General features: G+C 38.3%; 1 protein-coding gene across 5 annotated transcripts in view; it reads right to left on the reverse strand.

The window, feature by feature from the left end:
- Positions 1–12,375, reverse strand: part of FBXL20 (F-box and leucine rich repeat protein 20) — a 97,430-nt gene that overhangs the window by 35,507 nt on the left and 49,548 nt on the right. For all 5 annotated transcript variants that reach the window (XM_047081184.1, XM_047081180.1, XM_047081181.1 and 2 more), the window contains one exon: positions 4,874–4,935. In XM_047081184.1, coding sequence (XP_046937140.1) covers positions 4,874–4,935 — 62 coding nt within the window. The remainder of the gene's footprint in view (positions 1–4,873; positions 4,936–12,375) is intronic.

Below are 12,375 nucleotides of genomic sequence, written 5' to 3' on the forward strand. Positions count from 1 at the left end.
TACAGTTGGTGAGTTTGAGCCCCATGTCGGGCTCTGGGCTGACAGCTCAGAGCCTGGAGCCTGCTTCAGGTTCTGTGTGTGTGTTTCTCTCTCTGCTCCTCCTCCACTCATGCTGTCTCTGTCTCTCAAAAATAAAAGTTAAAAAAGTTTTTTTTTAATCTGGGTAGCCTAAAGCCAGGCCAGTTTTTCAACAGTCTATTGAGAAGAAATGGGGAAAGACTTTAATTGAAGCAATCAAGAAGATCCTTAGACAACAGCAGACCCTTCATTCCATCTCAGTCTTCCTATCTCTTTGATCTTAACCATTCTAGCTATCAGGGCATCTGGCTGGCCCAGTCTGTACAGCACACAACTCTTGATCTCAGGGTTGTGAGTTCAAGCCCCACACTAGGCGTGGAGCCTACTTAAAAAAAAAGAGTACAACACAGTGATTTGTATACATTATGAAATGCTTACCACATAAGTGTTGTTATCATGCGTCACTTAACCATTCTGGTTACAGACATGGGTATTTCAGAATGAGTTATGTAAAGCGTTAAAGTGTAGAGAAAAGGACCACTGTCAACATGATCTTAGGTACTTAGCCTGAAGATGATGAAAAACAGGAAGGTGCTAAGTATAATGTAGTTTATTATTCTGGCTTATTATAGAGATAACAATGTAATTTCCTCTTGATTTATGCTATAGATCTATATTTATAACTCCACTGGGTTTTTTTTTCAAGTTATTTATTTTGAGAGGGGGGAGACGATGAGAGTGAGAGAGGGGCAGAGAGAGGAAACAGAATCCCAGGCAGGCTCTGCATTGTCAATGCGGAGTCAGACACAGAGTTCGAACCTTGAACCCATCAACCATGAGCTCATGACTTGAGCTCAAAGCAAGAGTTGGACGCCCAACTGACTGAGCTACCCAGGCTCCCTGATGTTTTAATTTAAGTTAATGTTATGATATTTGGATAAATAAATGCTTATTGTGAGCTCACCCCCCAACAAAAAAACACTGCTCTCACTAAAACCTGGCAGCCCATCCCATCAATCTTTATATTGGGTTTCTAAAGATAATTATCTTCATTGTCAAGTACGTAGAATAAATAGAAGTCAAAATTTACAAAATAATAGTAGATATTTGGATGGACTACATATGGAGTGGAAGAAGAGATTTAAGCCCTGACATAGATCACATTCATCTTACTAGGGAGCCAAATCAGGACTGGAAAGACCAAGCTCTTATATTTGTCTTCTCTCTTTCTTTCTTTTTAATGTACTGTAATGTTAAAATCCAGGTGAAAAGCTAACTCATTTGGGATCTTGATATTCAGAACCCCAGTCAGTACATTCTAACAATGGAATTAGGATTGTTGAGACACATGCTTCAGAATCTCCTAGGTCTGCATTTGGCCTCCAGCCATGTCTGTCTATAGTGCTTTCTTTTGTGGAGAAAAGGTTACTAAAGTCTAACTAGGATCATTATCTATAAAGTTTCTCACCTATGCCCCCCTAGGCGTAATATTATATTTATACAAATTGCTCAGGGATTAGTGATGTGTTTGCAGAAATATGATCTTTCAATTATGAAACTCCACATAAAGGTACTATACAGTAGATGATAGGAAAAAGCAGAGGCATTTTAGCAATTCAAAAATGTTTGTTGCATTAAATAAACTTATTGTTTTAGGAATTGAGGTACATAAGTTGGGGGTATCTATATTTATTTGGGAGTGGTTAGTAATCTGTACTGAAGAAGATGGGAGATTTATATCCACAGTGTTGTGCAGCCATAATCACTAATTTCAGAACATTTCATCATTCCCAAAAGAAACCCTGTGCCCACTAGCAGTCACTCCCCATCATCCCTCACCACAGACCCTGGCAACTTCTAACTCCATGGATCTGTCTATCTTAGATATTTCATATAAGTGGAATTATACAGTATGTGGCCTTTATGTCTGTCTTCCATGGAGAAAAACTCCAACAAAAAAAACGTAAACCATAAGACGGTGCAGCTAATTACCAAAGGATTAATTTCCCTGAATCTTAGTAAGTCTTTAAGTAAACTACTATAGTACAATGTAATGCCAGTATTTAAAACATTGAAGTATGTCTTAGTGTACTCAGTTCATAATAACAGTAAAGAATATAACCTATTTAGGGGCACCTGGGTGGCTCAGTTGGTTAAGCGGCCAACTTTGGCTCAGGTCAGGATCTTACGGTTTGTGAGTTCAGGCCCGTGTTGGGCTCTGTGCTGACAGCTCAGAGCCCGGAGCCTGCTTCTGATTCTGTGCCTCCCTCTTTTTCTGCCCACTCCCCAACTCTGTCTCTCAAAACTGAATAAACGCTTAAAAAAATTTTTTTTAAAAAAGAATATAACCCATTTAAAAATATTTTTCTTTAAGATGGTGCCATTATAATTTTGCTAAAATTTGAGGGATACTCAAGATATCTAGGATACATCTCCAACAGTTCTGAGTAGCTTAGCACGTATTGCTATTATTTCAACTATAGTCAACCTGCATGTATGAATGCATTGCTTCCATGGAAAAATCCATTCCAAGTTCAATTCAGTTATTTTTTCTTAGTATCTCCATTGTATAAAGTATTACATAAAGATTTAGAAGAATACAGTCCCCGCTTGCAAAGTAGTGAAGAAGTCAGACGTGCAAATCCTTAGAAATGCCAGGAATACTTTTCTTTTTTTTTTTTTTTAAATTTTTTTTTTTTTTTTCAACGTTTATTTATTTTTGGGACAGAGAGAGACAGAGCATGAACGGGGAGGGTCAGAGAGAGAGGGAGACACAGAATCGGAAACAGGCTCCAGGCTCTGGGCCATCAGCCCAGAGCCTGACGCGGGGCTCGAACTCCCGGACCGCGAGATCGTGACCTGGCTGAAGTCGGACGCTTAACCGACTGCGCCACCCAGGCGCCCCAGGAATACTTTTCTTTATCGGCAACAGGGCAAGATTATTTTCCATCGTGAGCATGGACTGGGCTGGTTATGAGCTAGACTGTGGCAGCAGCTCAGACCAAGAAATAGATGTTCCAGTACAACTTGTTAACTTCCAACATTTGCAAAAGGGAATGTACCTTTCTTTCTTTTTTAAAAATTTTTTAAAATTTATTCTTGAAGGAGAGAGAGAGAGAATGAGTGGGGGAGGAACAGAGAGAGAGAGAGAGAGAGAGAGACAGAGACAGAGACAGAGTTTGAAGCAGGCTCCAGGCTCTAAGCTGTCAGCACAGAGCCCGAAGTGGGGCTCGAACTCACAAACTGTGAGATCATGACCTGAGCCAAAGTCAGACACTTAACAGACTGAGCCACCCAGCCACCCCTAAAATGTACCTTTCTTTCTAAGTCACGATATTCAACATAAGTGAACAAAGAATGGGATGATTAAGTACCCAAATAATGGGCACTGAAAACAACTCCCCTAGTTTTTTCCTAGGTGATTCCTAGGTCAGATGCATGTAAATTAGGGGTTTTGTGTTTTATGTTGTGGGTGATCCCAAATGTAATTTCTAGAGAACTAACTAAAAATAAGGAGGGTAAAATTATAACTGTAATAGAAGGAAAGAGTTTAAAATCACTTTTACCTTTTTATCTTTAAAATAAAGGTCTGGGGGCGCCTGGGTGGCGCAGTCGGTTAAGCCTCCGACTTCAGCCAGGTCACGATCTCGCGGTCCGGGAGTTCGAGCCCCGCATCGGGCTCTGGGCTGATGGCTCAGAGCCTGGAGCCTGTTTCCGATTCTGTGTCTCCCTCTCTCTCTGCCCCTCCCCCATTCATGCTCTGTCTCTCTCTGTCCCAAAAATAAATAAACGTTGAAAAAAAAAAAATTTTTTTTCAACGTTTATTTTTTTAACGTTTAAACGTTTTTTTAAAAAAATTTTTTTCAACGTTTATTTTTTTAACGTTTAAACGTTTTTTTAAAAAAAATTTTTTTTCAACGTTTATTTTTTTAACGTTTAAACGTTTTTTAAAAAAAATTTTTTTTTTCAACGTTTATTTATTTTTGGGACAGAGAGAGACAGAGCATGAACGGGGGAGGGGCAGAGAGAGAGGGAGACACAGAATCGGAAACAGGCTCCAGGCTCCGAGCCATCAGCCCAGAGCCCGATGCGGGGCTCGAACTCCCGGACCGCGAGATCGTGACCTGGCTGAAGTCGGACGCTTAACCGACTGCGCCACCCAGGCGCCCCAGAAAAAAAAAAAAATTTTAAATAAAGGTCTGTAACTCTTCTTTACAGTACCTCAATATATGTAATATTTTGTTGCAAATACAAGTTACTTCATGGTCATATTTGACTTTAGGAATAAGAAGTGGGGGCAAGGGATGGATCAGAATCACTTCAAAAAATCAGCACTGGGGTACCTGGGTGGCTCAGTAGGTTAAGTGTCCGACTTTGGCTCAGGTCATCTCATGGTTGGTGGGTTCCAGCCCTGCATCAGGCTCTGTGCTGACAGCTGGGAGCCTGGAGCCTGCTTTGGATTCTGTGTCTCCCTCTCTCTGCCCACCCCCCTGCCCCCCGCTCCCCGCTCATACTCTGTCTCTCTCTCAAAAATAAACAAACATTTAAAAAAGATGAGCACTATAATAAAATAAAATGTATTATCTCCTTCACATTCTATCTAAGAATAGGGCAAAAGAAAACAAGTAAACAAAATCATATATAAGTACAAATCAGGAGAGAACTGTTACTAAACATTTAAAATTTTGATTCATATCTAGAAAACAGAGTTAAGATTAACAAAACAACCAATAAATTTACAAATTCAGATAATCCAGATCCTATACATACATGAAAATTATCAACAAGTCTAAAAATTTTTAAATAGACAATATGACACACACACAACCAAACTAAAATCAGCATTCAGACTTACCGTAATAGGAGTTCTTTGGGAAGTTTTTTATTGATTACAGCTTCATCACTATTTGAGAACATCTGCAAAAACAAAATCAGTTAGTGTTACTTAACATTTTATTATGTTCAACTCAAAGCTTAGAGGCAATCCTCTAAAGAGAGGGGTGGGTAAGTATAGTGGGTATAATAAGCGAAAGTCACATTTTCAGAGACTCTTTAGCCTGAAAAACAGGCCTAAAAACTCTTTAGCCTGAGACATTTAATTTGTTCCTTGTCTGTAGAAAAAATTAATAACAATCAGAGGGATGACATTATGTGGCAGTTATTATTTTAAGTGTTTTTCATGTATTAATGTACTGAATCTTCATATTATCCTTAATCTTCATTTTCCACACAAGGAAACTGAATTGCAAAAGGTCTCGTTGCTTAAAATCACATTACTGTACAGTGACCATTTAAAAGTGCCATTAGGGGCGCCTGCGTGGCTCAGTCGGTTAAGCGTCCGATTTCAGCTCAGGTCACTATCTCGCGGTCCGTGAGTTCGAGCCCCGCATCGGGCTCTGGGCTGATGGCTCAGAGCCTGGAGCCTGCTTCGGATTCTGTGTCTCCCTCTCTCTCTGCCCCTCCCCCATTCATGCTCTGTCTCTCTCTGTCTCAAAAATAAATAAACGTTAAAAAAAAAATTTAAAAAAATAAAAAAATAAAAGTGCCATTAAGAGGAATGCCTGGGTAGCTCAGTCAGTTGGGTGTCCAACTTCGGCTCAGGTCATGATCTCGCAGTCTGTGGAGTTCGAACCCCGTGTCAGGCTCTGTGCTGACAGCTCAGAACCTGGAGTCTGCTTCGGATTCTGTGTATCCCTCTCTCTCTGCCCCTCCCCCATTCAGACTCTGTCTCTCAGTCTCAAAAATAAGTTAAAAAAAAAAACAAACAACAAACCATTAAAAAATAAAATAAAATAAAAATGCCTTGCTACCAATCCAAAGTTTAATTTCCTTATGTTTCTCTTCTCTACAGGATTGTTTCAAATTTCTAGCTTGATATACAAGTCTCCTTCATGACCAAACCCCACTATCCACGTAACAGTTCATTCATTAGATTTATTGAGTTCCTACCATGTATCAGGCTCTGTGCTGATAAGGTAATTCTCCAAATCTAAGTCACATTTACTTGTTTAAGCAGATGATCAGAAACTGGGATAGGGAACATTCTCTTCTGAGTTTTATGTAACATGCAGAAAACCAGTAATGCTTCATAACCACATGCAATTTTGATGCATACAACTGATCATTTAACAAATTAATCAAATAACCCACAATGGATACTTTTTAAAAAATGTTTTATTTATTTTTGAGAGAGAGAGAGAGAGAGAGAGCAAGCGAGGAAGGGGCAAAGAGAGGGAGACAGAAGAGCCAAAGCAGTGAGCCAGATGCAGGGCTCGAACTCACGAACTGCAAGATCACGACCTGAACCAAAGTCAGATGCTCAACCAATTGAGCTATCCAGGCGCCGTCCACAATGGGTACTTTTAAACAGAGCCACCATTTCTTCCACAAAGGAGATCAAGACTGTAAGCTTGTGCAGTAAGCCACATAAAAAACCAAACACCTATACTCAATAAAAAGCAGAGTGAAAACAGCAAACACATGTCACTGAGGCTGAAATATGTACAGTCCCTGCTATTAAGTATTACACAGATGTCTCCTGACTTCAGGCAATGAACATCTACTGAACACCCTGTCAAATCAGGCACTTTTCAGGGCAACGAGATCCAAGGAAAAGGAGACGTTATCTCTGTAATTCAGGAGCTCTGGCTCTACAACGAACACAGAAATAAGTAAATACTTTATTAATTTTTAGAGATAAATGACAAGAGGTATCTGAGAGCAAGGGAAAAAATAACTAATTCTGCCCACAGAGGACATCTAAACTGGGTCTTAAAGGAAGGCCAGAAGTTAATTAGGAAAAAGGGGGAGATAAGATGTATGAAAGCATGAAGGCCTTAGCATTTCCTGATTCAAAGTAGAAAAGGTAACGGAAGGGAAGTAAAGAGGTAGGGTAAAGTAGTGGCAAGAACCCCAGACATCCAGAGTAATTACAATAAATATTTTCTGGTAACTCTAACAACCTATCTTCTAGCTAAATAAATGGAAAGCTCCATGAGGGTAGGGGCCATGGCTTTCACATTTGCTCATGATATTTCCAGGATTGAGCACAGAGCCTGATACATGGTAGGAACTCAATAAATCTAATGAATGAACTGTTACGTGGATAGTGGGGTTTGGTCATGAAGGAGACTTGTATATCAAGCTAGAAATTTGAAACAATCCTGTAGAGAAGAGAAACGTAAGGAAATTAAACTTTGGATTGATAGCAAGGACATAAACTAATAATATATTGAAATTATAGTTCAAATAAAAGATGATGAAGGTGTCTGTGAGATTACAGGGCTGGTGGAAATTAAAAAAAAAAGACACTGGAGAAAAGAAGGATTTTTGAAGAAGCAAAAAGACTTGGTGATGGAAAGTTGGAGTATCAAGTTTCAGTGTAACAGATAATCTTATAATAAGAGCAATGCTATTAACTGACAATAACATGTTTTAGGAAATTATCTGACATCAAAGAATAATCTACTTCCTCATAATTTCTACCCATTAGTGGAAGCTATTAAAAAATCATCTTTCTTCTATAAGGCAATCTTTCAAATGAAGCCATCGTATTCCCTCCTAAACAAGTTTAAGTTCTTCTCAAATGATATAACTTCTAAAACGCTATGTCATTATGATCATTCCTCTCTGGGTACTTTCATAGAGAAGAATGCATGAAGGAGTTATAATGCATTTAAAAACTGGAATAATCAAGGGTTGATGACATAAATAACAATGTCGTGCAAAGAAAGCTAAAGTATAAATGGAGACCTGGGAGCCTTTTCAGAGTAAGCACACAACATATATCTTAAGCTTAAGATCTTTGGGGAAAAAAAGCTTTTAAGTACAAAACAGACTCACTAAACACCCAATCTACTACACTCTGCCCAACTCAAATCCACAAAAAGACATACATTTATATATTAAAAATGCTAAACTCTTTATCTTGTGTACTCTAAGTGTTTATTAAATGCTACATATCTCACTTAGTAAAGCATTTTGCTCTCTTGAATATACACAATAAAATTGACTAAAAAAACCCCATACACCTGCCATATGTTATTCACAGGACTTCTAGAACTCTAGATATAAAAAGGAACAAAATCACACCCAGCAGTAATTTCTTTCCTTGCATCAGTCTATATAGACTGAATGGTGTTGTCTCTGTGGGAGCATGAAGGTAAGCAAAGGGAAAAAAGAATACAGTGTCCTGGGAGGATTTGGGAAACACCAGGCTTAGAGGACATCTGTCCAGATTTACATATTCCTCCTCTTCCTTCTGTACATATATATTCTACCTAAAGTTTGCAAGAAAGGATAAAATCAGTGGTTCACAACCTGTGGTCATCTGACCAGTAGCATCAACATCAACTGGGACTTTGTTAGAAAGGTAAATTCTTGTGCTTTACCCCAGACCTATAGTAACAGAAATGGGGTGAAGAGGAGATGGAGAAAAATAAGGGGAAGCTGTATTTTTTATTATAATTTTTTAAGTTTATTTATTTTGAGAGAGAGAGAGAGAGAGCATGAACAGGGGAGGGGCTGAGAGAGGGAGAGAGGATCCCATGCATGCTCCAGGCTCAGAGCTGTCAGCACAAACTCATGAACCATGAGATCATGACCTGAGCATAAACCAAGAGTTAGAGGCTTAACTGACTGAGCCACCCAGCCGCCCCAGGGCAATTCATATTTTAGAAGCCCTTCAGGTGACACCAATGCTTCCTAAAGTATGAGAACCAATGGACCAGATGAAGCAGATTGCTGATCTCAGGACTTAAGAAATTACAGCTCTATAAGATCTATATAACACAATCAGAATATTTTATTATTTGAAGTGACACAGCAGGAGCTTAAAAAATAATCCTAGAGGTAAACAATAATTTTAGATGTTTTCTAGGAAACCCAAATGCCTTTTCCTCCAGTTCATGGCACTGCTGGTAAAATGTTTCATACAAATGACAGAATATATGTTTTAGATATTTTACTATTAGCTGAATCTAAACTTAAGGTTTCTCATGTAAAATATAAAGGTTGTCAAAACAAGTTAGATCCAGGGCATATAATGAATTACAACAAATTTGTGAAGAATTTTAGATATAATTGTTGTAGGGGAAGTGACTGATCAAATGTTTGACACTCTTACGTAATCTGGTTTTTAACATGGGAATATAGCATTATGTATTTTTAACAAGGGAATGTATCATTATGGATTTTTTCTAATCTATCCGCAAACAATTACAAGGATGTGGTCATGGGGAAAACATGAAAGCAACTAGTTTGTTCTCTATTAATTGTTTTAAGGTAGAACATCATCATTCCCTGAACAAACAGACACTGCAAAAGCATTTATCTAGACATAGGACATTCTTAAATATTCAGGTTTTAAAAAATCTAAGTGACATGGTTTGTCATACACTGGCATTTATTGTTGCTGTGTATGAAGCTATAATTGTTTTTTTATAAATTATATAGTTGAGAAATATAATGGCAGATAGGTTTAACAAAGTAAATAGTAAAGAAACTACTTGCTCAACAGTGACCCCTGCTGACTAAATTAGAGTATGGTTACCATCTCCAAAAAAGGAAATCTAAAAGATCTGATTCAGCTTTATAGAAGAAATACAAAATTTAATGACTATTTTGGTAGAGAATATTAGTTATCCATTCTCTTCTTCTAGAGTAACAGAATTCCCAATTTTTAGCTAGTACATGGCTATATGGAAAGAAGATTTTATTTCCCTTGCAGCTAGATAAAGCCAGGTTACTAAGTTCTGGCCAATGGGTAGAAGAAAAAGTGATGTGTGCAATTTCAGGAATGTCCTTAAAAGAGAGAAGGTATGCCCCTTCTTACTCCTTCTTTAATTTTGCTGCTTGGAATCTGGTTATGATGACCAAACTCCATTTTGTATCACGAAGTTGAAGGCCACAGTTTTAAAGATAAGCAAAAAATTAGAAAAAGCCTGTAAATGACTTACAGAGACACCATGCCTCTGGACTTTATATGACAGAAAAATAAAATTTTATCATATTTAGGCCACTTTTAATTTGGGTCTCTGATACATGCACCTAAATTTACTTATTTTAGATTTTAATTTTTTTATTACATTTATTTATTTTTGAGAGATAGAGACTGAATGCGAGAGGGGGAGAGGAAGAGAGGGGAGACACAGAATCTAAAGCAGGATCCAGGCTCTGAGCAAGCTGTCAGCACAGAGCCGGACACGGGGCTCAAACCTACCAACCGTAGATCATGACCTGAGCTGAAGTTGGACACTCAACCAACTGAGCCACCCAGGCGCCTCTACTTGCTTTAGATTTTAAAAGGCATCTTTTGGGGTGCCTGGGTGGCTCAGTTGGCTAAGTGTCCGATTCTTGATCTCATCTCAGGTCCTGATCTCAGGGTTATGAGTTCAAGCCCCATGCTGGGCTCTGTGCTGGGCATGAAGCACAGACTAACTACAAACAAACAAACAAACAAAGTGACATCTCTTGTTTTGCAAGATGAAGAGTCCTAGAGATTAATTACACAAACACTGTTGAGTGTATTGTACACTTAAAAATGATTAAGATGGCAAATTTTAAGTTATATGTATTTTTCCAATTAAAAAAATTAAAGTTTTTTTTAAATAAAAATTTAACATTTCTGAATTTAGGACAATTAAAATTATTTCATTTTTAGAAATTTTTAATGTTTATTTTCTTTTAAGAGACAGAGCACGAGAAGGGGAGGGGCAGAGAGAGAGGGAAACACAGAATCTGAAGCAGGCTCCAGGCTCTGAACTGTCAGCACAGAGCCCGATGTGGGGCTCAAACCAATGAACCATGAGATCATGACCTGAGCCAAACTCAGGCGCTCAACTGACTAAGCCACCCAGGCACCCCTAATTTTTGATTTACAATTAAATCAAAAGCATCTTTTGCACTTTATAAAATGTTACATTTTTTTTTTCAACGTTTATTTATTTTTCGGACAGAGAGAGACAGAGCATGAATGGGGGAGGGGCAGAGAGAGAGGGAGACACAGAATCAGAAACAGGCTCCAGGCTCTGAGCCATCAGCCCAGAGCCTGACGCGGGGCTCGAACTCCCAGACCGCGAGATCGTGACCTGGCTGAAGTCGGACGCTTAACCGACTGCGCCACCCAGGCGCCCCAATGTTACATTTTTTAATCCAGAGCAAGTTTTAACTATATATAGTAAAGTATAACCAATGGAGGAAAATAAAATAGAACTTAAGGACCATTTGCTTCTCTTCGAGCAGGCTCTGTGCTGTTGTTTATACTATTTTCTCTAAAGCACCTGTGCAACCAAACTTGCCTATTCTATCAGCAGAAACAGACTGACATCCACTGGACATGCATAGGCCATGAAGCCTTTCCCAATCTCCCTAACAGGATCTAACTGTTTCTTCCCCTACAAAACCACAAAGCACTCCAAAGTTCAGAACACCAGTTCTGAGCTAATGTAGCACTCCTTATATCAGACTATAAAATCTGAGAGGAAAGGGGCCTTTCCTCTACACAGGGGCCACTGTATAGTCAGCAACCAACACACAGTGCCTAGAAACAGGTGAACCAGTGAATGTTATACTGTAGGGATCTGTTAATACTCCTCTGACTATAAATTCCCAGCAGGTTCCCATGATTTTATCACTTTGTATCTTTATGGTAGAGTGCCTTGCCCCCAATTTTTTAAATAAAAATATTTAATAAATTGAATGTGACCCTAAACTTGGTAATTAAAACACATATGACATCAGCACAGTAACAAACTGATAATCATTACAACAAATGACTGAACAACTGAAATATCTGGGGAAAAAACAAAATATCTGAAGAAACAAGAGTTTGGAGACTCAGCTTATGGCCCATTTATTTCAAGGAATATGAGCTACATTAAATTTCTTGTTTAAAAAAAAGTTGTTAATTACTGTTTTCACGATTATGCAATTTTATATGTATATAGTATTTATTAACAGCTTTAAATAATTCACATACCATAAAATTCACTGGTTTTAAGTGTACATTCAATAATTTTTAGTAAATCTGTAAAGCTGTGCAACGATCACATTTTCTATGAATTTCCATCATCCCCCCAAATATCCCTCATGCTTATTTGCAATCCATTCATTTGCTGAGATCCAACCTCAAGCAACCACTAATTAGCTTTCTGTCTCTTTAGATTTTCCTTTTCTGGACATTCAAAAACAATGGAAACAAAAAACATCTCACTTTTGCATCTGGCTTCCTTTATTCTGCATTTCTCAAGCTCATCCATGTTGTAGCATGCACCAATAGTTCATTCCAGTATAAAAATACTGTTGAATACTACTTCAGTTTGTGAAATGCCATATTTTGTTTATCCATTTCAGCTGACA

Source organism: Lynx rufus, unplaced genomic scaffold, assembly GCF_022079265.1.
Source record: "Lynx rufus isolate CCGP_SWC_20201006 ecotype Redwood Valley unplaced genomic scaffold, mLynRuf1.p SCAF_18, whole genome shotgun sequence".
NCBI classification, from domain to species: Eukaryota; Metazoa; Chordata; class Mammalia; order Carnivora; family Felidae; genus Lynx; species Lynx rufus.